Source organism: Oncorhynchus kisutch, unplaced genomic scaffold, assembly GCF_002021735.2.
Source record: "Oncorhynchus kisutch isolate 150728-3 unplaced genomic scaffold, Okis_V2 Okis03b-Okis08b_hom, whole genome shotgun sequence".
NCBI classification, from domain to species: Eukaryota; Metazoa; Chordata; class Actinopteri; order Salmoniformes; family Salmonidae; genus Oncorhynchus; species Oncorhynchus kisutch.
The window spans coordinates 1,668,309-1,695,230 of record NW_022261980.1 but is presented as its reverse complement, the minus strand read 5'-3'; the positions used below and the strand labels follow the sequence as shown (position 1 = coordinate 1,695,230).

The following is a 26,922-nucleotide window of genomic DNA, read 5'->3' as shown; positions in this document are numbered from 1 at the left end:
CCAGGGAGTTTTTCCTAGCCACTGTGCTTATGCATTGCTTGCTCTAAGGGGTTTTAGGCTGGGTATCTGTAAAGCACTTTGTGACAACTGCTATTGTTAAAAGGGTTTTATAAAATGTGTTTGATTGATAGACTGTGGATGCCATTATAATAGTAGACTACCAGTGTTTACATTTGTATCACTTGAGAGAGCCAACTTAATGTGCCTGCATTATTCCTATATGATAGGGACAGGTGTAGTCTGACAATTTTTGGATATAAACAACTACAATCCCCACCATTCCACTATGCGCTCGTCAGGGCCCACTCCTGCGGGCAGCAGGTAGTTCCTGTAGTTGAGCAGCTTGCCCTCCTTGCAACAGTCCCTCACCCAGATGTGAGACACACACGGCACGCCACTGGCCACACACAGCAGGTACTTCCTGGTTCGGCTATGCTGGTCGGTGATCAGCAGGCTCTGATAGGCCGCCTTGCACTGCGGCGGGAGGGAATCACAAGAGAAGACACTTCACGATGGGCAATATTAGAAATTGAATATGTAGAAGCTAAAGCTAAACATTGCATTCTTTTAGTGGAGCAATTGAGGGAAGAATGCTGAAATGGAACTTGAACCAGGGACCCTTTGTTTACAGAGCAAGTGCACTACCTCCTGTGACATATACAGTTGAAGTCAGAAGTTTACATACACCTTAGCCAAATACATTTAACTCAGTTTTTCACAATTCCTGACATTTAATCCTAGTAAAAAGTATCTGTCTTAGGTCAGTTAGGATCACCACTTCATTTTAAGAATGTGAAATGTCAGAATAATAGTAGAGTGATTTATTTCAGCTTTTATTTGATCACTTTCCCAGTAGGTCAGAAGTTTACATACACTCAATTAGTATTTGGTAGCATTGCCTTTAAATAGTTTAACTTGGGTCAAATGTTTCGGGTAGCCTTCCACAAGCTTCCCACAATAAGTTGGGTGAATGTTGGCCCAATCCTCCTGACAGAGCTGGTGTAACTGAGTCAGGTTTGTAGGCCTCCTTGCTCCCACGCGCTTTTTCAGTTCTGCCCACAAATGTTCTATGGGATTGAGGTCAGGGCTTTGTGATGGCCACTCCAATACCTTGACTTTGTTGTCCTTAAGCCATTTTGTCACAACTTTGGAAGTATGGACAATGACCCCAAGCATTTGGAAGACCCATTTGAGACCAAGCTTTAACTTCCTGACTGATGTCTTGAGATGTTGCTTCAATACATCCACATAATTTCCCTGCCTCATGATGCCATCTATTTTGTGAAGTGCACCAGTCCCTCCTGCAGCAAAGCACCCCCAACACGATGCTGCCACCCTCGTGCTTCACGGTTGGGATGGTGTTCTTTGGCTTGCAAGCATCCTCCTTTTTCCTCCTAACATAACGATGGTCATTATGGCCAAAGAGTTCTATTTTTGTTTCATCAGACCAGAGGACATTTCTTCAAAAAGTATGATCTTTGTCCCCATATGCAGTTGCAAACCGTAGTCTGGCTTTTTTATGGCAGTTTTGGAGCAGTGGCTTCTTCCTTGCTGAGTGGCTTTTCAGGTCATGTCGATATAGGACTCGTTTTATTGTGGATATACTTTTGTCCCTGTTTCCTCCAGCATCTTCACAAGGTCCTTGTGAAGGGATTGATTTGCACTTTTCATCTCTAGAAGACAGAACACGTCTCCTTCTTGAGCAGTATGACTGCTGCGTTGTCCCATGGTGTTCGTTCAGATGAAAGTGGTACCTTCAGGCATTTGGAAATTGCTCCCAAGGATGAACCAGATTTGTGGAGGTCTACAATTTTTCTTCTGAGGTCTTGGGTAATTTCTTGTGATTTCCCCATGATGTCAAGCAAAGAGGCACTGAGTTTGAAGGTAGGCCTTGAAATACATCCACAGGTACACCTCCAATTGACTCAAATTATGTCAATTAGCCTATCAGAAGCTTCTAAAGAGATGACATAATTTTCTGGAATTTTCCAAGCTGTTTAAATCCACAGTCAACTTAGTGTATGTAAACTTCTGACCCACTGAAATTGTGATACAGTGAATTATAAGTGAAATAATTAGTCTGTAAACAATTGTTGGGAAAATGACTTGTGTCACGCACAAAGTAGATGTCCTAACCGACTTGCCAAAACTATAGTTTAACAAGAAATTTGTGGAGTGGTTGAAAAACAAGTTTATGACTAACCTAAGTGTAGGCTTCATCATAGACTTCCAACTTCAACTGTAGGTGCAGAGGATGTAGTGTGCCTACATACAGTAATGCTTCTCTCCATATTCCATGAGAACTGACATGGCTGTAGAAGTGTGCTCATAGAAATAGAATTGCAGTGAAATGAGAGGCTTTGTCCCTTCTAGTAATTCTCTCTCTATGGGTGTTCCATGTCACCTGTTCCTCGTTGAAGTCGTTGAGGATGAAGCCTGCTCCGGCCTCCAGCTGGGTCTCAGTGTAGCGTTTGTGATAGGGGGCCGTCTGCACATACTCTATTGGAGGGAAAGGACAACATAAAACATGTTAACATACACAATCAGAGAGATCTTTAGCTGTCATTTAGATAAACAAAAAAGGATGTCGGTGTGTCTTAAATGAATTAAATACATTTCATTGAGGCTGCACAGACCACTGTGGAAGACCTTTGCCTAAAACTAACCAGATTCCTGGGCAGAATCTTATTTTTCCACACACTCAGTAATTGTTTTCTTGCAAGTTTCCCAGTGACATCCATTATTAACACCAAAGTCTCAAAGTTAGGATTCCGCCGATTTATGAATATCTGTCAAACTTTAATATTGGAATGAACATCAAATTAGAGACCCCATAATAATTTAAATATAAATGTGGGTCTCCCCCAAAAGGTCAAAGATTTCAATGTTGTGCACCCCCAAAAGACAATGTATAATTTGAACACTGGAATGAACTATCCCTTTAAGGGGTGTTCCACAGTCTGGGAATACACAAGGGTCCCATCCAGAAACAACCCCTGGACCCTATGCTTTATGCATGTGGAGATCTGACTGGATTTGAGAGGTGTTCGCAATTTGATAGTACTATAGCTCCACCCTGTCCTCTGATAGGCCAGATGGAGTTTCACCATATTGCTTATACCAATCAAATCCTCTCCCATCTCCACAAGGGCGTAGGGTTTAGGGGTAGATTTGGGATTGGGCCATAGCCTTCTCACCCTCCTCGCCATCGCTGATTGTCTGGTTGGTCTGGCGGTCGCTCTCTGATGATGCGGTCAGCATGAAGGCAAAGCCCAGGAAGAGAGATGCACTCTGGGGCAGCGGGCCGTGAGTCTCCGCCAGGTCACTATGGTCCCAGGGCAGGTCGGTGCCACTGCCTGAGGTGTTACACACACCAACCCGCTGGCCTGTGGAGAGAAATGAATGGATGGACACATACAGACGCCCAATCAGAGACACATACACAGAGAGAGAGAAATAAAAGAGAAATAGAGAGAAGGCAGAAATTAGAAACCATCAATGAAACAGCTGGAATTGTGTATTTCAAGAGAGAAAAGGTCTATGAAGAAAAAGAGCTTTATAACAGACTGAGGAAGAACACGAACACCACCAGTGCAGTAAAACATGAGCTTCAGCTCTTCAAACACCACCAGTGCAGTAAAACATGAGCTTCAGCTCTTCAAACACCACCAGTGCAGTAAAACATGAGCTTCAGCTCTTCAAACACCACCAGTGCAGTAAAACATGAGCTTCAGCTCTTCAAACACCACCAGTGCAGTAAAACATGAGCTTCAGCTCTTCAAACAACTAAAGGAAAACAGGTTTGACTTAACACTTCTCCAATGTCATGAAACATTGTCTGCCGTCACTCAAAACAAGTTTTTGGGATCCGTGCGCGGTTCAAAGGAGTGAAAGGTTTACGGAAAGACACCCCTCTAAGCAAATATTCAGTGGATAATATAAAAACACACCTTTACCTGTTTCCTTTACACATGTGGACCAACACCAAGTCTAGTAGTTATTCACATACCAACTCAGCCTAAGGTCCTCTGTCGCTCCGTTGGTAAAGCATGGCACTTGCAACGCCAGGATAGTGGTTTCAATTCCCAGGACCACCCATTTTAAAGAAAACATTTTTTTATTTGACCTTTAACTAGGAAAGTCAGTTAAGAACAAATTCTTATTTTCAATGACAGCCTAGGAACAGTGGGTTAACTGCCTTGTTCTTGGGCAGAACGACAGATTTTTTACCTTGTCAGCTCAGGGATTCGATCTTGCAACCTTTCGGTTACTAGTCCAACACTCTACCACCAGGCTACCTGCCACCTCGTACATAAAATGTATGCAGTATGCACGCATGACTAAGTGGCTTTGGATAAAAGCGTCTACTAAATGGCATATATTATTATATTATAAGGAGAGGGTGGTGGTTGCAGTGCACTGTGGTAGTCAAAAATGTCTGTGGATCTGAATACAAACTCAAAGGCTTTATGGTTATATACTGTAATCTCTATAGAGAGCTGGCAATACTAAGAATACTCTTTACAGAAAATCATTTCAAATATCCAAATCTTTATTTTTAAAAATTGTGTTAAAAAAAACATTACATTTTCAATACGTGCCCTGCTCTTATAGTTCATAATTACATTCATAAAAACTACCAATACTGACTAAAACCAAATGTATTAATAAATAGTTAAAATGTACATTGCAGCAGTCTAAAAATTCTGCACCCCACTGAGACCAATTATGTTAATAAATATAGAAATACATTTCTAGAATGTATAAAATGCCTCCACCTATCCAAACCATCACCAAGGGCTCTCAGTCCACTGTTCTGGGGTCAGGTCTGTATGGTTTGCTCAGTGATCTATGCTCCGAGGTTGAGGTTAGGGCTGTGGCTTAGTGTTACTGAGGTTGAGGTTAGGGCTGTGGCTTAGTGTTAAATAGACTGGGGTTGGAGGTGGGCATTTTAGGTTTTGGGTTGACATTTAAGTTTAACCTAAATGTTAGAGGTTACAGTTGAGAGTTTAGGCTTGGACACAGAGGTTAGGTGTAGGGTCAGGGTTAAGGTATGGTGTCAAGTTTAGGGTGACTTGGTCTCCGTACCGGCTCTGGCTCCCCCTCTGCGGCCTCGCTTAGCCGGGGTCCTGTCCCTGTCCTCAGAGCTGATCAGCTTCCTCTTCCCAGAGGGGCCAGGGGTGAGGGGGCTGGCCCCCCCTGTGATCCCCCTGCGTCTCCTCTTCCCCTCCACCAGGTTATCTGTGGAAGACAGCGCCATAGAATGTACTCATTATATCTCTACTTCAATCTGTGGGGGTGGGCACAGCAATGTCACACGTCATCACACTTGACACGGAAATGACACTAACATTTAACCCCACTTCTGTTTGATGAAACACTCAGCAGATTCTTCCTGTATGAAGGAATCACTGTTTTCACAGAGACTTGGGAGTCTTTATCAAGCTATGTGAAACGTAGAGATGACTCAACTCAAACTTAAGAGGAGTAATGTAATATATTTCCTTATTGGGCAGTGCTCACATTATACCATTTTAACATTATCATGCCAACTCAACCTGTACTGTTTTTATTTAACCGGGTAAGTTGACTGAGAACACATTCTCATTTACAGCAACGACCTGGGTAATAGTTACAGGGGAGAGAAGTGGAGATGAATGAGCCAATTGGAAGCTGGGGATGATTAGGTGGTCATGATGGTATGGGAATTGGGAATTTAGCCAGGACACCAGGGTTAACACCCCTACTCTTATAATAAGTGCCAAGGGATCTTTTAGTGACCAGAGACAGGACACTCGTTTAACGTCCCATCCGAAAGACTGCACCCTACACAGGGCAATGTCCCCAATCACTGCCCTGGGGCATTGGGATATTTTTAATTATTTTTTTAGACCAGAGAAAAGAGTACCTCCTACTGGCCCTCTTACACCACTTCGTCGCATCTGGTCTCCCATCCAGGGACCACCCAGGACCAACCCTGCTTAGCTTCAGAAGCAAGCCAGCAGTGGGATGCTGGGTGGTATGCTACTGTGCTAGGTCCAATCATTTAGTTTCACACTGTCCTTTCCAGAAGAGTTCCAGCAACTATTGTGTTAGCGTAACCAGGCCAGTGCAGTACATCTCGGCTCAGTGTGGAAAGGGTACTTGTGGTTCTTGCCAGGGCACGGCTATATGGTTCTCACTTAGTCAATCCTCAAAGCTTTGTGGTTGTCTTACCCAGGCTGATATCAGAGGCCTTGGCCAGGGGTGTGGAGGGCTCGTAGGGTCCCAGGCCGTACTGTTCTCTCAGCCTGTTGCCTTGCTCCATGGTCAGGATGACAGAACTGCGGCTGTACCACTGCCTCTCTACAGCTGTAGTGGCTGTAGTCTGGCCCTCCCTCTCTACAGCTGTAGTCTGGCCCTCCCTCTCTACAGCTGTAGTCTGGCCCTCCCTCTCTACAGCTGTAGTCTGGCCCTCCCTCTCTACAGCTGTAGTCTGGCCCTGCTTCTCCACACTGTAGAACAAGTCCTTGCCCTCCTTCTTGTAGCCCTTCACTCGACCTGGGGAGACAAGGCAAAGCCAGAGAAGGGTTGATAAGCAGTCAAATTTGCATCATATCAGCTACATGGAGAAAAACAGTCAATTGAAGAGAGACTACAGTACACTGATGTTAACATTCCACTGAAGATCCATTACATTTGTGGAGAGTCAGGATCACCAATGCTTCTTTTCCATTTAAAGACAGAATTGGGAAAAGGGCCAACCACATGAAGGGAAATGAGTTTACAGTGACAGCCTGACCTCTTCTCAGCCATGGGTCTGTGTTGAGACTCGAATTGTCTTATTTTTCTATCCTCCACTCCAAACCCATTCCAACCCCATTCTCTCTTCTCCTGTCCTGCGTCCAGATTCTCCACACGTGTTTTCACACTCCCCGTCATGCGTTTAACCATGGGAGAAACTTCCTCCAGTTAATGCTTACACCAAACCAATCATATGCTTTTAAATCCATGTCAGGGATTGTTCAAGTGGAAACTTTGAGAGTGCAAACGATCTGTCCTCTCTTTTCCCCTTCTCATGCCGCTTTCAAAACAACTGGGAACTCTTTGACTTCCGACTTTATTACTTTCAAAACTACTGGGAACGAGGAAAGAAAACGAGCTTGGACTGGGAAAAATCTATTTGAACGGTCATTCCAACTCAGGTCTCTTTCTAGAGCTCCGACTTTCCGACCTGAAGATCACTGACGTCATGATTTGACCTCATATTTTTCAGAGTTCCCAGTTGTTTTGAATGCAGAATCACCTGTGCTGAAGTACTCGTCCTCCAGCAGTGCCGTGACCTCAGTGTCCAGGGGGATGGGGTCGCACAGCAGGATGTCCTTGCCCGTGACCTCGCACTCATAGCTGTCATCGAAGAGCAGCCGGTAACGCCCCTCGCCCAGGTCCTTGGTGATGCGGCCTGAGTAGAAGTAGCCATTGCTGGACCACTTGGCCACCACGCGAAGCCCCACGAAGCTGCTCCCAGCTGGGCTGCTTTCATCTTGGGAAATGGTGGTGAGGAGAGATGTGGAGGAGTGGCTGGGGACCACTGGGCTGTCTGGGATGTGCGGGGTGGGACACAGGCGGGTGTAGGGCTCATCCTCGGAGGAGGACAGTGGTTGGCCGCGGGCATTGGCACGAGGGACCCCGGCACCCCTGAGAGGGTCAATAGGACAAAGAGCACCATCAACATTTTGAACATTACAGACATATGTTTAGAAACGTTATGTAAAGAATAGATCAGCGTTACTCCTCCAGTGGAACAGACCAGTCATGTTCTATATACACTGCACATTTCTTCAAGTAGTGCTTTTAAGTTTGGGCTCCTTTTAGTCAATAAGAAACATACATGTTAGACAGGGACAGCTGTGTTGCATTGAGATGATTAGTGAAGACAGGAAAAGGAGACAGCTGTGTTGCATTGAGATGATTAGTGAAGACAGGAAAAGGAGACAGCTGTGTTGCATTGAGATGATTAGTGAAGACAGGAAAAGGAGACAGCTGTGTTGCATTGAGATGATTAGTGAAGACAGGAAAAGGAGACAGCTGTGTTGCATTGAGATGATTAGTGAAGACAGGAAAAGGAGACAGCTGTGTTGCATTGAGATGATTAGTGAAGACAGGAAAAGGAGACAGCTGTGTTGCATTGAGATGATTAGTGAAGACAGGAAAAGGAGACAGCTGTGTTGCATTGAGATGATTAGTGAAGACAGGAAAAGGAGACAGCTGTGTTGCATTGAGATGATTAGTGAAGACAGGAAAAGGAGACAGCTGTGTTGCATTGAGATGATTAGTGAAGACAGGAAAAGGAGACAGCTGTGTTGCATTGAGATGATTAGTGAAGACAGGAAAAGGAGACAGCTGTGTTGCATTGAGATGATTAGTGAAGACAGGAAAAGGAGACAGCTGTGTTGCATTGAGATGATTAGTGAAGACAGGAAAAGGAGACAGCTGTGTTGCATTGAGATGATTAGTGAAGACAGGAAAAGGAGACAGCTGTGTTGCATTGAGATGATTAGTGAAGACAGGAAAAGGATACAGCTGTGTTGCATTGAGATGATTAGTGAAGACAGGAAAAGGATAATGTCAGCAGGGACCCTGTGGGATTGGAGAGACAATGGTCTGGAACAAATACCTGGGCTACTGCAGCTCTCTAGAAACAGCAGGATGGAGGATCCTTGTTCTAAAGCTAGGAACCCAAAATGTTCAATTTCTGTACTCAAGTCTAAGGTTTCATTAAACTATCTCAGTGTCTCATCTCAGGTTGACTTGTTTTCAAAATGGAAGCCTAAAGGTTGGAAAAAATGTACACGCACCCACACGTTTTAGAATGCTGAATGATGTCGGGAAGCAACCAACTCCCATGCGTCCATGCGTTGCACACCGGTTGAATCGTGTTGCATTACTATTTTGGGAAGGCACAATTGGCTACGTACGTGCTGGCGTGGATGTAGTTGTGTTTGTTCATGCACCTAATGCCTGCTTTTGATGATGTCACTAGGTGTTTCTGAAACTCTGACCCACTACAGCTCCAGTGGCGTCCCTAGACAGGGCTCACCTGGACAGGGGTGAGCGGGACGGAGGTCTGCCCCTCCTGGCTCTTCCGCGGGGCGTCAATGGGGTGAAGGCCCGTGACCCATGGAGTCCTTGAACTCTCTCTCTCATGAACTCTGACCCTGCCGTTTGACCCCTGTGGCCCCTCTGCTGTGGCCCACTCCCCCTCCTGGGGCTGCAGACAGAGAGGGACAGGGAAGGATGAATCATCCCATAAAAGCTGAACTAAGGTCAGTTTTGTATTTTTCCTTATGATGGTTGGGTTAGCTGATCTTAGATCTATGCCCAGGCCAAGTTCTACCAAGAGAAGGACGGTCAGTATAGCAGAAATGGGGCAGCTGATGGATACCCCTATTGTGACCATATGGGCTGGTCCATCTAGGGGAGCAGTTGTGGATAGGGCCTTAGAATAACTTATCTGGGTGTTGAGTTGGGGGGTTGTGGCGGAGGGGTAGTTAGACAGTGGCCAAAGACTGACATATGCATGCATACCTGTCAACACGTAAGAGTGGTTAAAAGCATAGACATAGAATGTCACTTCTAGTAATTATATTTCTATGGTTAAGAGGGTACTTAGAACCCTTGTTTAGTATAGGAATTATTTAGTTTCTCTGATGTTTGTTGTTGACAGGTGTGAAAATGTGCGTGCAAAGACAACAGAGATTAAGACTAAGAAATAAGCAGAATAAATAGTGTTAGAGCATGGATATAGATCATGTTACAGAAGACTAGACTGGGGGCCACTCATTACAAGAAGGCAGAAGGCAGTCACTAGACGGAAAAGGTCAATTCAGATCAGGAAATTAACTGCATGCATCATAAAAATAAACTATCCAATTCAAACCCATGTCCATTACAGTACCTGGCAGACTTGGCCCCTCGGCTGGGCGGCATGATAAACTCGGGGCCCCTCTGGGCAGGACCCGTGACTATGCTGGTGCCCCCGGAGCTGTGCTGCAGGCTGGAAGCTTTGGAGGACAGAGAGCTGACATCACCCAGGTCACCGGAGGTCATGGAGCTGCCGGTGCGACATGGAGAGATGTCGCTTTCCAACACACGGCTGTCCACCACCGGCTCCTCCGACTCCTGAGGAAGAGAAAGAACACACACACACACACACACACACACACACACACAGTGAGGCGTAATCAATGTCAAAAAGAAAGAGTTGAAAGGTCTATGAGCTAAATGGCTTGGTCCCCACCTCAGTGACCTTACAGTCCACCTCTCTCCCGTCCTCGTAGTACACGTCTGTGATGATGCGTGTGACCGTCGTCCGCACTTCCTGAATGGTCCGCACATGTCTGCGATGGGCGGGACCAGCAGCTGCCCTCGAGGGTGGGGTCTCTGGCTCGCCCTGTCACACAGAAGGGGCTGGAGTTAACCCTTGACCCTCAGAATGCGTTCTTCGCTTACACCCATCAGGGGCTGTATGTATCAAGTATCTCAGAGCAGAAGTGCTGATCTAGGATCAGTTGTGCCTCAGAGATCATAATGAATAAGATTACATGGGCAGGTTGGACCAGATCCTAGATCAGCACCCCTGAGACATTTGATACATTCAGCCCTTGATCTGCTACAAGGTCACTCCAGTTTTATATTCTGTCAGAGATAAAATCATAAAATACAATAAGCAATTGTCAATTTATGAATTTAATTTCAAACAGGATGCCAATCTTGATCTGCTAACCGTTAAGGAGTACGGGCTAGCAGAAGGGACAATGGTTGTTTCTGTTATTCTGTTATTTCTGTTATGTTATTATTGTTCCATTTTGACATTGTAAGAAGGACAGGAGGTGTGAGGTAACTAAGGACCCTTACGCTGGCTGCTGGAGACCTGGGGCCAGCCGCTTCAAAGCTTGTCTGCTGAAACGCCACTCTCTGACAAAGCTAGAGTCAGAGAGGAGGAAGCAAAAGGACACATGAGACAAGCAAGGTTGGATGAAGAGAGTGTAAGAAAGGGGGAGGGGGGCGACAAAACAGCAGGACATGAGACAGGCAAGGTGGATGAAGGGAGTGAGAGAGAAACAACAAAACAGGAGAACATGAGACAAGCAAGATTGATGAAAAGAAAGAGAGAACAAGGGGGGGGGGGGGGGGAATGTTGGTTAGGCTAGAAGAATAACGGACAGGAATCTCATCACTTTCTATCCCCTTGCAATATGATCAACCATATCCTTGTAGCTAACCCAGTGGCTCTTACCTTACTGGGTGAACTGGGAGAGATGGTGTTGTCAAAGCTTGTCTGCTGGGACACGGCCCTCTGTCTGATGGCAGCGGCTCTGGTGGGGGTGGATGGCTCCAGGGGCCCACACGGCTCTCTATCCCCAGCTGCGGTGCCTTTTTGTGGTGTTTTCACTGCTGGACGGCCTGGGGTGGATGGTTCAGCAGGAGGCTCTTTCTCTCTGAGCCCCAATGGCAACGTATGCTTCACTTCCTGGCGGGGGCTGGAGAGGGGCTCGGATTGGCTGTTGGGGAGGCTGATGCATTCCAGGGAGAGAGAGGGGATGGAGGGTCTTTGGGAGCTTTTCTGCTGTGAGGGTGAGCTGAACAGTTCCCCTCTGTGAAAGGTGAGAGAGACATTTCATATGTCAATGGCACAATCAACCACTTTCATTGTGTGTTGAGCGTTCAAGAGCCAAAATGGCTGCCGTGCATCACCCAGAGGGGCGCTACACATGGATGGGGTGAGTCCCTACACTGTAAAGCACTTTCAGGACTAATAGAAATACATGTATGCACATATAAATATACCGTGCCTTCAGAAAGTATTCATATCCCTTAAATTATTCCACATGTTGTTGTGTTACAGCCGGATATAAAAATGGATTAAATACATTTGTTTTCTCACCCATCTACACACAATACTCCATAATGACAAAGCGAAAACATATTTTTTGAAACTTTTGAAAATTAAATACAGACAGCTCTCATTTACATAAGTACTCACAGCTCTGAGTCAATACTTTGTAGAAGCACCGTTGGAAGTGATTACATCTGTGAGTCTTTCTGGGTAAATCTCTAAGAGCTTTCCACACCTGGATTGTGCAACATTTGCCTATTATTATTTTCATAATTCTTCAAGCTCCGTCAAATTGGTTGTTGATCATTGCTAGACAACCATTTTCAGGTCTTGCCGTAGATTTAAGTCAAAACTGTAACTCGGCCACTCAGGAACATTCACTCTCTTCTTGGTAAGCAACTCCGACGTAGATTTGGCCTTGTATTTTAGGTTATTGTCCTGCTAAAAGGTGAATTCATCTCCCAGTGTCTGGTGGAAAGCAGACTGAACCAGGTTTTCCTCTAGGATTTTCCCTGTGCTTAGCTTCATTACGTTTATTTTTTATCCTGAAACTCCCCAGTCCTGAAGCATACCCATAACAGCCAGCACTATGACTGAAATAGAGTGGTACTCAGTAATGTGTTGTATTGGATTTGCCCCAAACATATTACTTTGTATTCAGGACAAAAAGTGAATTGCTTTGCCACATGTTTAGCAGTATTACTTTAGTACCTTGTTGCAAACAGTTTTGGAATATCTGAATTCTGTACAGGCTTCCTTTTTTTCACTCTGTCATTTAGGTTAGTATTGTGGAGTAGGTACAATGTTGTTGATCCATCCTCAGTTTTCTATCACAGCCATGAAACTAACTGTTTTAAAGTCACCATTGGCCTCCCCATGGTGAAATCCCTGAGCGGTTTCCTTCCTCTCCGGAAACTGAGTTAGGAAGGACAGCTATATCTTTGTAGTGACTGGGTGTATTGATACACCATCCAAAGTGTAATTAATAACTTCACCAGGCTCAAACGGATATTCAATGTCTGCCCTTTTTCTCTCTTTTTTTTACCCATCTACCAATAGGTGTTCTTGGCGAGGCATTGGAAAACCTCCCTGGTGGTTGAATCTGTCTGAAATGTTATGCTCAACTGAGGGACCTTACAGACAATTGTATGAGTGGGGTACAGAGATGAGGTAGTCATTAAAGATTATGTTCACCACTATTATTGCACACAGAGTGAGTCCATGCAACTTATTATGTGACTTGTTAAGCACATTTTTACTCCTGAACTTATTTAGGCTTTCCATAACAAAGGGGTTGAATACTTATTGACTCAAGACATTTCAGCTTTTCATTTTTAATGAATTTGTTAAAATGTAAAGTCAGAATTCCCCTTTGACATTATGGGGTATTGCGTGTAGGCTGGTGACAAAAAAAGCTACATTTAATTCATTTTAAATTCAAGCTGTAACACAACACAATGTGGAGAAAGTCAAGGGGTTTGAATACTTCCTGAAGGCAATGTATAGAAACGTATAGAACGGCTGATATCATCCTTTGCCAAATGTTAATAAAGGTTTCAATATTGCCTCTGTAGTCCTGTAATGGACCGAGAAGCAGGTCCAACTAGGGCTGTGGTGTGTTGTGTGGACACCTTGAAAAAGACCTTGTTATAACACCTCGACAGGACAAAACCAAACAGAGCCTCCATCTCTCTAAGGGGGCATGAATGGTACCCAAAATAGCAGAGAAGTAGGTCTCTCTCACACGCACACACACTCAACCTACTTCCTGAATTCTAAAGATATACCAGGACAGGTAGAGGGCTATCAAGGTCAAATGGACACAAGATTGGAGCAGACAATTAATGTCCCTTGTTTATCCCAATCGGACATACCGTGAAACTCTAATTAATAGCATGGGTGTTTATTTGCTTAAAATCACTCAACACAACAGGCGCTTATTAGAGACAGGCGACTATTTGAGCTAAACAACTATTTCCTTAATAATGCACACAGCTTTTGCTCACTTGCATAGTTAATTCACTTCTAGCATTTTAATAAATGTTCTTCATTTTCTGCACTAATGTGTTATCATTTACACACTGTCACATTTCTGTATTAGTATGCCTCTATTTTGAGAAAATAAATAATTATATAATTATTCTCCTATTTGACTGTGCAATTTTGGCAGTTCTTACTTTCACCACTAGTGTGCGATCAGCCGATTTCTAGGGTTCTGTACTCCAGAAGTTGACTGTTTTTGTGTTTGCCAGTTAGCTAGCAGTTCTCAGCTGTTAGCAGCCAACGGCTAGCAGTTTCTTACTGCTGATAAAAACAGATGACTGACATAACCTTTTCTAGTCATTACTGAATTATTCAATGTAACAAATCAAACATGAAACCTTGTAAATAAGTAATCGTAACCTTGTAAACAAGTCATTTAGACCCAGCGTTTATTTGAAACAGGCGTTTATTTGCTGAAATGTGTGCCACTGTCCGGCTTTTAAAATGGACAAGCTGCTATTTGAGACTAGGTTTAATTGAAGTTTTACAGGACTTTAAAAACAGAAGGGATACTCTGAGGCGACAATAGACATTAGGCTTGTGTTACTACTAGGCTCTCATTTCAGCCAGCAGGGGGAGCTATTATACTGGGAATCAACTGACTATACTTCAGGTTGGCACCAAATGCTCAGAGACAAACCTTAGTTTTTGAAGGCGTGCTGACAAGAACTATCCTTCTCATGCATCCGAAGAGATCAGTCCGAAACTGGGAGGTAGCCTACTATCCAAATTTGTCCACTAAGAAACGCTCGTTTTAAGGTTTGCATTGCGCAACATTTTAAAAATGTTGTGCCACACTGACCTGATGAACACAACCCATGTCAGAGGCCATACACGTTGTTTACCTGACAGGGGTTCCAGGGTCACTGGGATGGGCCTCGGCCTGGTCCTCCATCACCTGTCTGTGGGCCTCCCTCACCCTGCTGAACACAGAGGAGCTGTGCAGGGGGCTGGGGACAGGGACACTGGTCATACAACAAGCCAATAGAATGTCATGAAATTGCCTTGCAATGCAGTATTCTCCATTTCCTTGGGGAAGAACGGAAATGTGTCTTTATACTAGAACCAAACCCCCTGAGACACACACGCGGAGACACCCTGAGCAGTCCCTTACTAGAAGGCAAAACGGCAGGAGTCGGCATCTAGGATACGGACACCAGCAACCCCCCAGCGAATTCAAAACTACTTTCATAACCCGAGTGTCAACTCAACTGTGCATGGTAAAAGGATGAGCACTCACCCAGAGACAGCGCTCCTAGTGGCTGGAGACTAATGCAGGGAAACTTAAATCAGTTCCACCAAATTTCTATCAACATGTTAAATGTGCAACCAGAGGGGGGAAAAAAATCTAGATCACCTGTACTCCATACAGAGAGGCGTGTACCAAGCTCTCCCTCCATTTGGTAAATCTGACCACAACTTTATCCTCCTGATTCCTGCTTACAAGCAAAAATTAAAGCAGGTAACACCAGTGACTCAGTCTATAAAAAAAGTGGTCAGATGAAGCAAATGCTAAACTACAGGACTGTTTTGCTATCACAGACTGGAACATGTTCCGGGATTCTTCCAATGGCATTAAGGAGCACACCACATCAGTCACTGGCTTTATCAATAAGTGCATCGAGGACGTCGTCCCCAGTGACTGTACGTACATACCCCAACCAGAAGCCATGGATTACAGGCAACATTCGCGCTGAGCTAAAGGGTAGAGCTGCCGCTTTCAAGGTGCGGGACTCTAACCCGGAAGCTTACAAGAAATCCTGCTATGCCCTACAACAAACCATCAAACAGGCAAAGCGTCAATACAGGGCTAAGATTGAATCATACTACACCGGCTCCGACACTCGTCTTATATGGCAGGGCTTGCAAACTATTACAGACTACAAAGGGAAGCACAGCTGCGAGCTGCCCAGTGACACAAGCCTACCAGACAAGCTAAATCACTTCTATGCTCGCTTCGAGGCATGCAACACTGAGGCATGCATGAGAGCATCAGCTGTTCCGGACGACTGTGTGATCACGCTCTCCGTAGCCGACGTGAGCAAGACCTTTAAACAGGTCAACATACACAAGACTGCGGGGCCAGACGGTTTACCAGGACGTGTGCTCCGGGCATGTGTTGGCCAACTGGCAGGTGTCTTCACTAACATTTTCAACATGTCCCTGATTGAGTCTGTAATACCAACATGTTTCAAGCAGACCACCATAGTCCCTGTGCCCAAGATCACAAAGGCAACCTGCCTAAACGACTACAGACCCGTGGCACTCACGTCCGTAGCCACAAAGTGCTTTGAAAGGTTGGTAATGGCTCACATCAACACCATTATCCCAGAAACCTTAGAGCCACTCCAATTTGCATACCGCCCAAACAGATCCACAGATGATACAATCTCTATTGCACTCCACACTGCCCTTTCCCACCTGGACAAAAGGAACACTTATGTGAGAATGCTATTCATTGACTACAGCTCAGCATTCAACACCATAGTACCCTCAAAGCTCATCACTAAGCTAAGGATCCTGGGACTAAACACCTCCCTCTGCAACTGGATCCTGGACTTCCTGACGGGACGCCCCCAGGTGGTGAGGGTAGGTAGCAACACATCTGCCACGCTGATCCTCAACACTGGAGTTCCACAGGGGTGCGTGCTCAGTCCCCTCCTGTACTACCTGTTCACCCACGACTGCATGGCCAGGCACGACTCCAACACCATCATTAAGTTTGCAGATAACACAACAGTGAACACCTGATCACCGACAATGACGAGATAGCCTATAGGGAGGTCAGATACTTATTTTCCACCATGATTTGCAAATAAATTCATTAAAAATCCTACAATGTGATTTTCTGGATTTTTTTTCTCATTTTGTCTGTCATAGTTGAAGTCTATGATGAAAATTACAGGCCTCTCATCTTTTTAAGTGGGAGAACTTGCACAATTGGTGGCTGGCTGAATACTTTTTTGCCCCAGTGTATATATTCATGTACATACTACCTCAATTGGGCCGACCAACCAGTGCTCCTGCACATTGGCTAACCGGGCTATCTGCATTGTGTCCCGCCACCCACCAACCCCTGTTTTACACTACTGCTACTCTCTGTTCATCATATATGCATAGTCATTTTAACCATATGTACATACTACCTCAATCAGCCTGACTAACCGGTGTCTGTATGTAGCCTCGCTACTTTTATGGCCTCGCTACTGTATATAGCCTGTCTTTTTACTATTGTTTTAATGTTGTTTTATTTATTTACCTGCCTATTGTTCACCTAACACCTTTTTTGCACTATTGGTTAAAGCCTGTAAGTAAAGCATTTCACTAAGGTCTACACCTGTTGTATTCGACGCACGTGACAAATTTGGTTTGATTTGATACAAACCATGGAAACCAAATGACCTGACAAAGTCAGGTAATACATGTATACGTAAATACATTTAAATATGCAAATAAATGCAAATGTCAGCCATGATCATTCACTGACGGTTGTAACATACTGTATTAAGCATCTTTGTATATATACACATTATTCTATAATATTCTCAACAGTGCTCTTATTTGGGGTACAGAGTTGTGAACAAAAAGGCATCCCAGTATGAAAAAAGTATGAAAATATAGGCACACACACTACTGTAAGTGGCTCTGGATAAGAGTGCCTGCTAAATGACTAAAATGTAAACAAAATAATATTAAATGAAGCTGAATCGTGATAATGAGATGTAAAAATCAATTTGGGACACAGTCAAATCCCAGGCAGGGGAAAAAGCCTGAAATCGGGCTGCCTTGCATAGAAACCAAAGCGGGTTACCTGGTTACAGCCTTGACAACGGTGGTAACCTTGGAGACAGAGCCTTCCTCGTCTGATTGCGGTGGCTCTGGGAGGAAAAGAAAAAAGTGTTTAATTTGGTGTTTTGGGGGGGTTGAACAAAAGAAATAAACAAACAAACAGACGTCTATTCTTGCAGTAAAGGTGTGAGAGTCAGCAGATGTCACATTTCTATACATCAATGGATACACTTCAGTAGTCATATGAAACCCTTTTAATTCTATGTACACAGTTGTTGGATAGTGTTTAATGCTGTTTGCATTTTCTATGGACCACCGTACCATCTGAAAGATAGTCCCTTGTCCCTCCATGGTATCAACACACAGATTCACAAGAAAATAACATACAGATGTCTTGAACATCCATAGGCAAACAAATAGGTCACATACATGGTCATATCACGTTTATAAGCAGGCATTGGAATATAAACCATTACAACAGCTATAATTCCTATTCCATTGGTAATAACATGGTAACCCAGCAGGCCTTAATGAGGAATGTTATTTTTCTTGTCTTTTGTAGGTTCTAAACAGGCCAAACACTTAGGTAATGACACCATAATGTGTTTGTATTGTGGATCTTTATTTGATTGTCATGTTTCCCCCACAGCTCCCTCTGCTGGGATCTCCACTGGGCCAGTACTGACTGGCAATTTAGAATTACACCCACCTGTGTGGTCTTGTTGTGACATTGATTGCCATTGCCTTGCACGCTGAAGGGCTCATACCCCAAACGTTCGTGCGGCAATAAAAATGTCAATTTAAGTTTATTTACCGGAGTGCTGTCCTATTTCTGTTCTTTGAATAATGTGGTAATAACACATAACAGCTCTTACTCTGCAGGCTGAAGTGTTCTGAGCTGCCCTCCTCCACAGGGGTCACCAGCTTCATCCGCAAACTCAGTTTCCCATCAGCCCCGTCGGCCGTGTCCTCGCCACTCTCCCCCGCCGTGATTTCACTGGTCGCCATCGCCGTCTCCGTGGAAACATCACCCACCGCCGCGGACTTCTCAGAGAAGGAAGTCATGTCTGAGGAAAACAAAAAGAGCCGACGACCACCACGATGTAATCTGGCTCAGATTAGAGCCTCTCTGGGGGATCCTACTAGCGAACCATGATATTGGAATGATGAGGTGAGGTGACTGGGAGAACAACTGTGTTTGTGTAAAGGGGGTGGGTGCGACAAAGAGAGAGAGTATGTGTGTGTGTGTGTACCTGAGTGGGTGAATCGGAGAGAGAGGGTGAGTGTGTGTTGATGTATGAGGGCAAGTGTGAGTGTGTGTGTGTATGTGGGATAGAGAGTGAGTGTGAAGTGATGTGTGAGACTATATAGGTTGGTGGTTAGAATACTTTGCTTCAGTTCACATGGTAAAGCTGGCTATGGAGAGAGCCAGTTGATAGTATTTCTTGAGGGGGAGGAACCCACCAATCGGAGTGCTGTGTCTTGGTGTCTGCTTCAACTGGCTGATCAGAGGGGGAGTGGCACTCACAGGAGGGCCAATCAGCTCGCCTTCTTTGGGGAGAGTGAAGTGGAATGGAATCTCTGCAGAGGACAAATATTAATACAAACAAAAACCATTACGATCTCTGAACAGACTGAAATGACGACAGGCTATATAGCCCTGGTAGCCCAATGGATTTACTGCAGGGACAAAACACTTTGAATTCAATAGAGTCGCCTTCCCTTCATGGCCACTGATCCGTAGGGACTAGGACACATGAAAGTAACAAGATGAAAATCTATCAAATCTTTCAGCTATCAGTGGTCAGCAAGCAAGCACATGGGGGGGGGGGTCTACATATTTATTGAATCACTTCAAAAGCTGTTAAATCAATAAGCAAAAATACACGTTTTTGAACAACCCACCCCATCCCACACATACCCCTGGTGACCTACCCCATCCCACACATACCCCTGGTGACCTACCCCATCCCACACATACCCCTGGTGACCTACCCCCATCCCACACATGCCCCTGGTGACCTACCCCATCCCACACATACCCCTGGTGACCTACCCCATCCCACACATGCCCCTGGTGACCTACCCCATCCCACACATACCCCTGGTGACCTACCCCATCCCACACAAACCCCTGGTGACCTACCCCATCCCACACATACCCCTGGTGACCTACCCCATCCCACACAAACCCCTGGTGACCTACCCCATCCCACACATACCCCTGGTGACCTACCCCATCCCACACATACCCCTGGTGACCTACCCCATCCCACACATACCCCTGGTGACCTACCCCCATCCCACACATACCCCTGGTGACCTACCCCATCCCACACATACCCCTGGTGACCTACCCATCCCACACATACCCCCTGGTGACCTACCCCATCCCACACATACCCCTGGTGACCTACCCCATCCCACACATACCCCTGGTGACCTACCCCATCCCACACATACCCCTGGTGACCTACCCATCCACACATACCCCTGGTGACCTACCCCATCCCACACATACCCCTGGTGACCTACCCCATCCCACACATACCCCTGGTGACCTACCCCATCCCACACATACCCTGGTGACCTACCCCATCCCACACATACCCCTGGTGACCTACCCCATCCCACACATACCCCTGGTGACCTACCCCATCCCACACATACCCCTGGTGACCTACCCCATCCCACACATACCCCTGGTGACCTACCCCATCCCACACATACCCCTGGTGACCTACCCCATCCCACACATACCCCTGGTGACCTACCCCATCCCACACATACCCCTGGTGACCTACCCCATCCCACACATACCCCTGGTGACCTACCCCATCCCACACATACCCCTGGTGACCTACCCCATCCCACACATACCCCTGGTGACCTACCCCATCCCACACATACCCCTGGTGACCTACCCCATCCCACACATACCCCTGTGACCTACCCCATCCCACACATACCCTGGTGACCTACCCCATCCCACACATACCCCTGGTGACCTACCCCATCCCACACATACCCCTGGTGACCTACCCCATCCCACACATACCCCTGGTGACCTACCCCATCCCACACATACCCCTGGTGACCTACCCCATCCCACACATACCCCTGGTGACCTACCCCATCCCACACATACCCCTGGTGTTCCCCACCACCCCATCGAAAACATACCCCTGGTGTTCCCCACCACCCCATCGAAAACATACCCCTGGTGTTCCCCACCACCCCATCCTAAACATACCCCTGGTGTTCCCCACCACCCCTTCCATGCCTTCCTCCTGGCTACTCCAACAGCTGACAATCTTGACCCTCTATTTCTGAAACTATCCGCCGCCATTGTCGCAACCCCTATTACCAGTCTGTTCAACCGCTCTTTCATATCGTCTGAAATCCCCAAGGATTGGAAAGCTGCCGCAGTCATCCCCCTCTTCAAAGGGGGAGACACCCTGGACCCAAACTGTTACAGACCTATATCCATCCTGCCCATTATGGTGTCATTACCTAAGTTTGGCCTGTTTAGAACCTACAAAAGCCAAGTCAAAAAACAGGTCACTGACCATCTCGAATCCCACCGTACCTTCTCTGCTGTGCAATCTGGTTTCCGAGCCAGTCACGGGTGCACCTCAGCCACGCTCAAGGTACTAAACGATATCATAACCGCCATCGATAAAAGACAGTACTGTGCAGCCGTCTTCATCGACCTGGCCAAGGCTTTCGACTCTGTCAATCACCATATTCTTATCGGCAGACTCAGTAGCCTCGGTTTTTCTAATGACTGCCTTGCCTGGTTCACCAACTACTTTGCAGACAGAGTTCAGTGTGTCAAATCGGAGGGCATGTTGTCCGGTCCTCTGGCAGTCTCTATGGGGGTGCCACAGGGTTCAATTCTCGGGCCGACTCTTTTCTCTGTATATATCAATGATGTTATTCTTGCTGAGGGCGATTCCCTGATCCAACTCTACGCAGACGACACCATTCTGTATACTTCCGGCCCTTCCTTGGACACTGTGCTATCTAACCTCCAAACGAGCTTCAACGCCATACAACACTCCTTCTGTGGCCTCCAACTGCTCTTAAACGCTAGTAAAACCAAATGCATGCTTTTCAACCATTCGCTGCCTGCACTCGCACGCCCGACTAGCATCACCACCCTGAATGGTTCCGACCTAGAATATGTGGACATCTATAAGTACCTAGGTGTCTGGCTAGGTACTAGGTGACAACTCTCCTTCCAGACTCATATCAAACATCTCCAATCTAAAATCAAATCTAGAGTCGGCTTTCTATTCCGCAACAAAGCCTCCTTCACTCACGCCGCCAAACGTACCCTAGTAAAACTGACTATCCTGCCGATCCTCGACTTCGGCGATGTCATCTACAAAATAGCTTCCAATACTCTACTCAGCAAACTGGATGCAGTTTATCACAGTGCCATCCGTTTTGTTACTAAAGCACCTTATACCACCCACCACTGCGACCTGTATGCTCTAGTCGGCTGGCCCTCGCTACATACATACTCATCCCCATACTGTTTATATTTATTTACTTTTCTGCTCTTTTGCACACCAGTATCTCTACCTGTACATGACCATCTGATCATTTATCACTCCAGTGTTAATCTGCAAAAATTGTAATTATTCATCTACCTCCTCATGCCTTTTGCACACAATGTATATATATTTTTTTATTTTGTGTTATTGACTTGTTCATGGTTTACTCCATGTGTAACTCTGTGTTGTCTGTTCACACTGCTATGCTTTATCTTGGCCAGGTCGCAGTTGTAAATGAGAACTTGTTAAACTTAGGTTAAATAAAAGGTGAAATAAATCAAATAAATAAAAACATACCCCTGGTGTTCCCCTCCCACCCCATCCTAAACATACCCCTGGTGTCCCCCCCCCACCCCATCCTAAACATACCCTGGTGTCCCCCCCCCCCCCCCATCCCAAATATACCCCGGATGCCCCCCCCCCATTCCCCAACCCAAACATACCCCTGATGACCCACCCCATCCCCCAACCTCGGTCTACACACAATATATTGGACAAAAACAAACTTCTATCTACTTCATGGATTCTTAATAGTCTTTCATCGTTTCCTTGTGTCCTCGCTCCTCAAAATGCATTGGAGGTGAGGGAAGAAGGTCTGAGGTTCCTCCCCTCTGATCTTTTCCTACAATGTGTTTTGAGAAGGAAAGAAAGAAGAGAGGACACAAGGAATCAAGGAAATGCTATTGAGTCACCTGATATCTCCACAGGCATCTAGGCCTCTCACCTCCAGAGCTGTCACTGAGGCTCTTGTCTCGGAGCCCCTCTGCTTCCCTAGACCCTTCCTTATCAGCCTGGGTGAGTCCGATTGGTACCAGCTGGGTGTCCTTCAGCTGTGACCCTGTGCCATTGGACGACACTGACCCCCCGCCGGCTTGCCACTGGCTGAGACGTGCCCATGTTAGACGGCGACTTAACTTCCTTCTCCAGTAGCTGGGAGCTCCTCTCACTCTCCTCCAGCACAATGATGCTGCTGCAGCTTCTCCCTCCTCTCCTACTCCTCCCTCACTCCTGGAGTGCGAGACAGGGAACTTCCCTATTTTTTCCTCCTCTTCTTCCTCCATGGGCTCTGGAGAAAGCACCTGGCTCTGAGAGAGAGACAGATAGAGGCCTGAGCCCTCAGGCCCCAACGTGCTGTCGTGCTGCTTCTCTCCCCCCTCCTCTATCCCTTCTTCATCTGCTTTGTTTTTCTCCTTTAGGCTGTTGGTAGCAGTGCCTCCACGCTCCTGCGATAAAGACTGTATGGATTTAGACGGGTCCCTGTTTTTCTGTGAGCTCGTCGGGCTTCCCCCTCCTCCTGCTTCTCCTATGTCTCTCCTTCCTCCTCCATCTCTTCTGGAGTCTACACAAACACCTGGACTCGGAGAGAGAGCCTTCACTGATCCCACGTGAGACATCTGTGGGAAAACAGACTGGGATTGAGACTGAGACAGGGAGGCTAAACTACAGGCAGCGCTATTCGAGGAAGAAGGCGTCTCCTGCACACAGCTGCTAGGGGTGAATAAGTCTATGGTTTCAAGCTTCTGTTGGGAGGAAGGAGAGGGGGAAGAGGCCTTGGCATCCTGCTTCTGAGAACTCTCCGTTTTGGTCACATTGATACCATCGTCGCCTATATTCATGTTGCGTACATTCAAGGTTGTCTGTTTGTGCGTGTCAGACTTCTGTGAAGTGTTACATTCCTCTCTCCTGGTACTTTCCCCCGCTAGTCTTCAGTAAGTCAGGCACCTGAGGAACTTTAGGCAAATAGCAGGTGTTTTTGGGTCAGAGGGGACCCCGTTACTTTCCCTCTTCTGGCTGTTACGTGAAATCACAGAGTCACTGGTGTCTATCTGTAGGCGTCCGTCCAGACCTTCTTCTATCTGTGTAGCCTGACTGTCCTCCTCGACATCCTTCCCCCCAGCCTGCATGGAAGCCTGCTGGGCCAGACTACAGCTCTGAGTATTCACAGACAGCTCCAGTTGGAAAGAATCAGTCACAGAGTGTTCTCGGTCAGTTGTTGTGGGTGCTTTGGACTGGGTGGGTGCAGCGCCATCTTGGGTGAGCTTGAATCCAGTGCTGTGGGTTGGGATTGATGATGTCACTTTCCTGCTGTGCGTCTCTTGTGGAGCTATGCTACTGCTTCCAGCCTCTTGGCTCTGGGTTGGGACAAATACATCCTTTGGAAAGGGAAAAAGAAGAAACTAAATTGGTGTTTTATGAACCTATAGGACTTAACCTGATTGAATAATGAGATTCTTGATCATCATAATAAACCAACATAATCCATAATAAGGGAAGAATAAAGAGCGATAAGGGTAGATCCCTGGCTCCATTTATGTGGTACCATGTGGCTCAGTTTGGTAGAGCACGCACTTGCAACGCCAGGGGTGTGGGTTCAATTGCCACGAGGGACTAGTAGGAGAAAATAATAGTAGGAAAAATGTATGCACTCATACTGTGAGTCACTGCTGGAAGTGTGTCTGCTAAACCACTAAAATTTCAATTAAAAAATATATAGATATAGTTACATTCAAAGGTGAAAGTTGTGTACAGAAAAATGTAAAGACTTCATTCTTGCCTTATACTTTCTAAAAGTATATAATCATACTATTTAGAACAAACTGTTTAGTAAAACATACGCCGTAAGCAACATTACTGTGTGTCAGACTTTGAGGAGACATGTACTTGTGGTTGTTCCACTTAGCTATCTTAAGATGAATCCACTAACTGTACGTCACTCTGGACAAGAGCGTCTGCTAAATGACTAAACTGTCAAAAAAATAATACTAGGCTCATCCATACTGAGAAGACGTCATCTAATGCACAATTTGGTTGTTCCCCACCATGCTTTCATTTTGGTACAGCCCAAACCCTTACATGATTATCAGCTGTTGTCAAACACACATTGGTCTGAGTTCCTACTACATGAAAAGCCATGCGTATGACATCCAGGCATTTAAAGCAAACTACATTTTCGAAATGACTCATACTATAAAAACATGATATTTTCACATTCCCAAACAGCCTACTATTTAGTACGCAAAAACGGATAACCGGACACGGCCATTGAGTTCAGTGCTAACTGAATCTATTTTTCCCCACTATCTGGTCAATGGATTAAAGATACGTACATGAGAGAACTCAGGCTGGGTAGGCAGAGAGAGGGTCCTCTCCAACACAAACCTGGGGAGTTCTGGGATACTGGGGTGGATGCTGAGGGGTGTGACTTAGGAGCTGGGTCCATGTCCATTGGCTCCTCCTCCTTACCATCCGATTGGTCCTCCGGAGGCATAGACGTGTCCATTGGTTCGTCGGCACCTGCGGGGTTACCAGAAGTCTATCACTGAGTTCTATTTTTCAGAATAGAAACTAAAACAACGGACATGTCAACTGGATAAAATAAAGTTTAGTTACCCAGTTCATTTTCTTGTCCTGTCGGTGAATTGGGGACGATGAAAGGTGTTTGGCTCAAGTTTTCCTGGGTGGGTGCTACAAACTCAGAGTTTCTATAGGAAGGGAAGGCAAAGATGAATGCAACAATCATTCTTCCTCTGATGAGGACAAAACAGAATCGCTGGCTGTGTTCAGTAGGGACAAAACGTTTTGAAATGGTAAAGTACTACCTCAACTTGACCAATTGGAACACAGATTTTCCTATTGTCTTGCTGAACACAACCCAGGCCAACCCAAACAACAGGGCAACTACTCCAGGGATGCAAACTCGTGATGGGCCTAAAAAGGTGACACTTTTTATTTGCACTGAAAACATGCAAAAAAATCCCTGCCAGGGGGAAAGGCAGGTTTAACTAATTAAAAACAAAATAATATTATCTACATGATCAGTATAAATATTGCACTTGGGAAAAATCTTCTTAAAGTAGAAATATAATGCCTGTTTGTTTCATTTTATTTTTGCTCTATTATAGTGGCCAATATATACATCGATCAAGTGAACAAGGTTACGTGTGCAAAAATAACTTTCACTGAGTAAAAAAATATATAATCCTCCCTCACTCACACACAGGTGTTACTGTCAAGTTCAACACAACAAAAACAATATCTTTGGGCTACACTGAATAGTGTTACATTGTACACTTTCTGCCTGTGGACATCTGTTCTACAATGTGCCAGGAAAAGTGAGAGGGAAAGTGTGTCGTGATCCTTCACCTCTATTTTCATTCTGAAAATTAACCACAACTGTAGAGGGGTAACATTAGTTAATATTTCACACAGATTCAGGGTCAGTATGCAACTAACGCGTTATAATTTGAGGAACGGCAAGGAGTCGAATATCAGTTGATACTATAGCGAATTGGTTAGGTTACTAATGTTAGCTAGCTAACGTTAGCTGTCTGACTTTATTAGCAAGCTATTTTCACACCATAAACTCAATTGCTTGATCAGATGAGTTGACTAATGTTGCTCAATATTTCTCTGGCTAGTGTTGGTAAAGTAGGGGTAAAGCTTTAAAACAGACGTGCATTATGGGTAACGTAGTAAGTTAACTTTCGGTTTTGATGCAATTGTGTGTGACCGGGATGTAGCGTGACTGTTTTGCTCCGTTGCACACTATTTTATTTTGTCATTCGGACTACCCCAAATGATGTACAAGTTTTAATAAAAACTAACTACTTCAGTGGAATTCCAGGCTAACACGTCTAAGCAGAGGATAAG

General features: G+C 45.6%; 2 protein-coding genes across 2 annotated transcripts in view; both read right to left on the bottom strand.

Moving 5' to 3' along the window:
* Positions 1-26,922, bottom strand: part of LOC109877446 (TP53-binding protein 1-like) — a 57,208-nt gene that overhangs the window by 1,146 nt on the left and 29,140 nt on the right. Inside the window, 19 exon segments of the mRNA XM_031812391.1 lie at positions 278-474; positions 2,405-2,499; positions 3,198-3,386; positions 5,089-5,241; positions 6,217-6,540; positions 7,286-7,677; positions 9,080-9,250; positions 9,938-10,161; positions 10,280-10,432; positions 10,897-10,965; positions 11,279-11,636; positions 14,767-14,886; positions 17,733-17,799; positions 18,586-18,777; positions 19,175-19,291; positions 22,997-23,144; positions 23,146-23,263; positions 23,995-24,425; positions 25,451-25,566. Of these exon segments, the coding sequence (XP_031668251.1) occupies positions 278-474; positions 2,405-2,499; positions 3,198-3,386; positions 5,089-5,241; positions 6,217-6,540; positions 7,286-7,677; positions 9,080-9,250; positions 9,938-10,161; positions 10,280-10,432; positions 10,897-10,965; positions 11,279-11,636; positions 14,767-14,886; positions 17,733-17,799; positions 18,586-18,777; positions 19,175-19,291; positions 22,997-23,144; positions 23,146-23,263; positions 23,995-24,425; positions 25,451-25,566 (3,634 nt within the window).
* LOC116359627 (TP53-binding protein 1-like) lies at positions 23,994-25,900 on the bottom strand. The gene is made up of 3 exons (XM_031812636.1): positions 25,663-25,900; positions 25,380-25,566; positions 23,994-24,425 (listed from the first exon to the last, which is right to left on the bottom strand). The coding sequence occupies exons 1-3, from the start codon at positions 25,790-25,792 to the stop codon at positions 24,377-24,379; spliced, it is 366 nt and encodes a 121-aa protein (XP_031668496.1). The 5' UTR covers positions 25,793-25,900; the 3' UTR covers positions 23,994-24,376.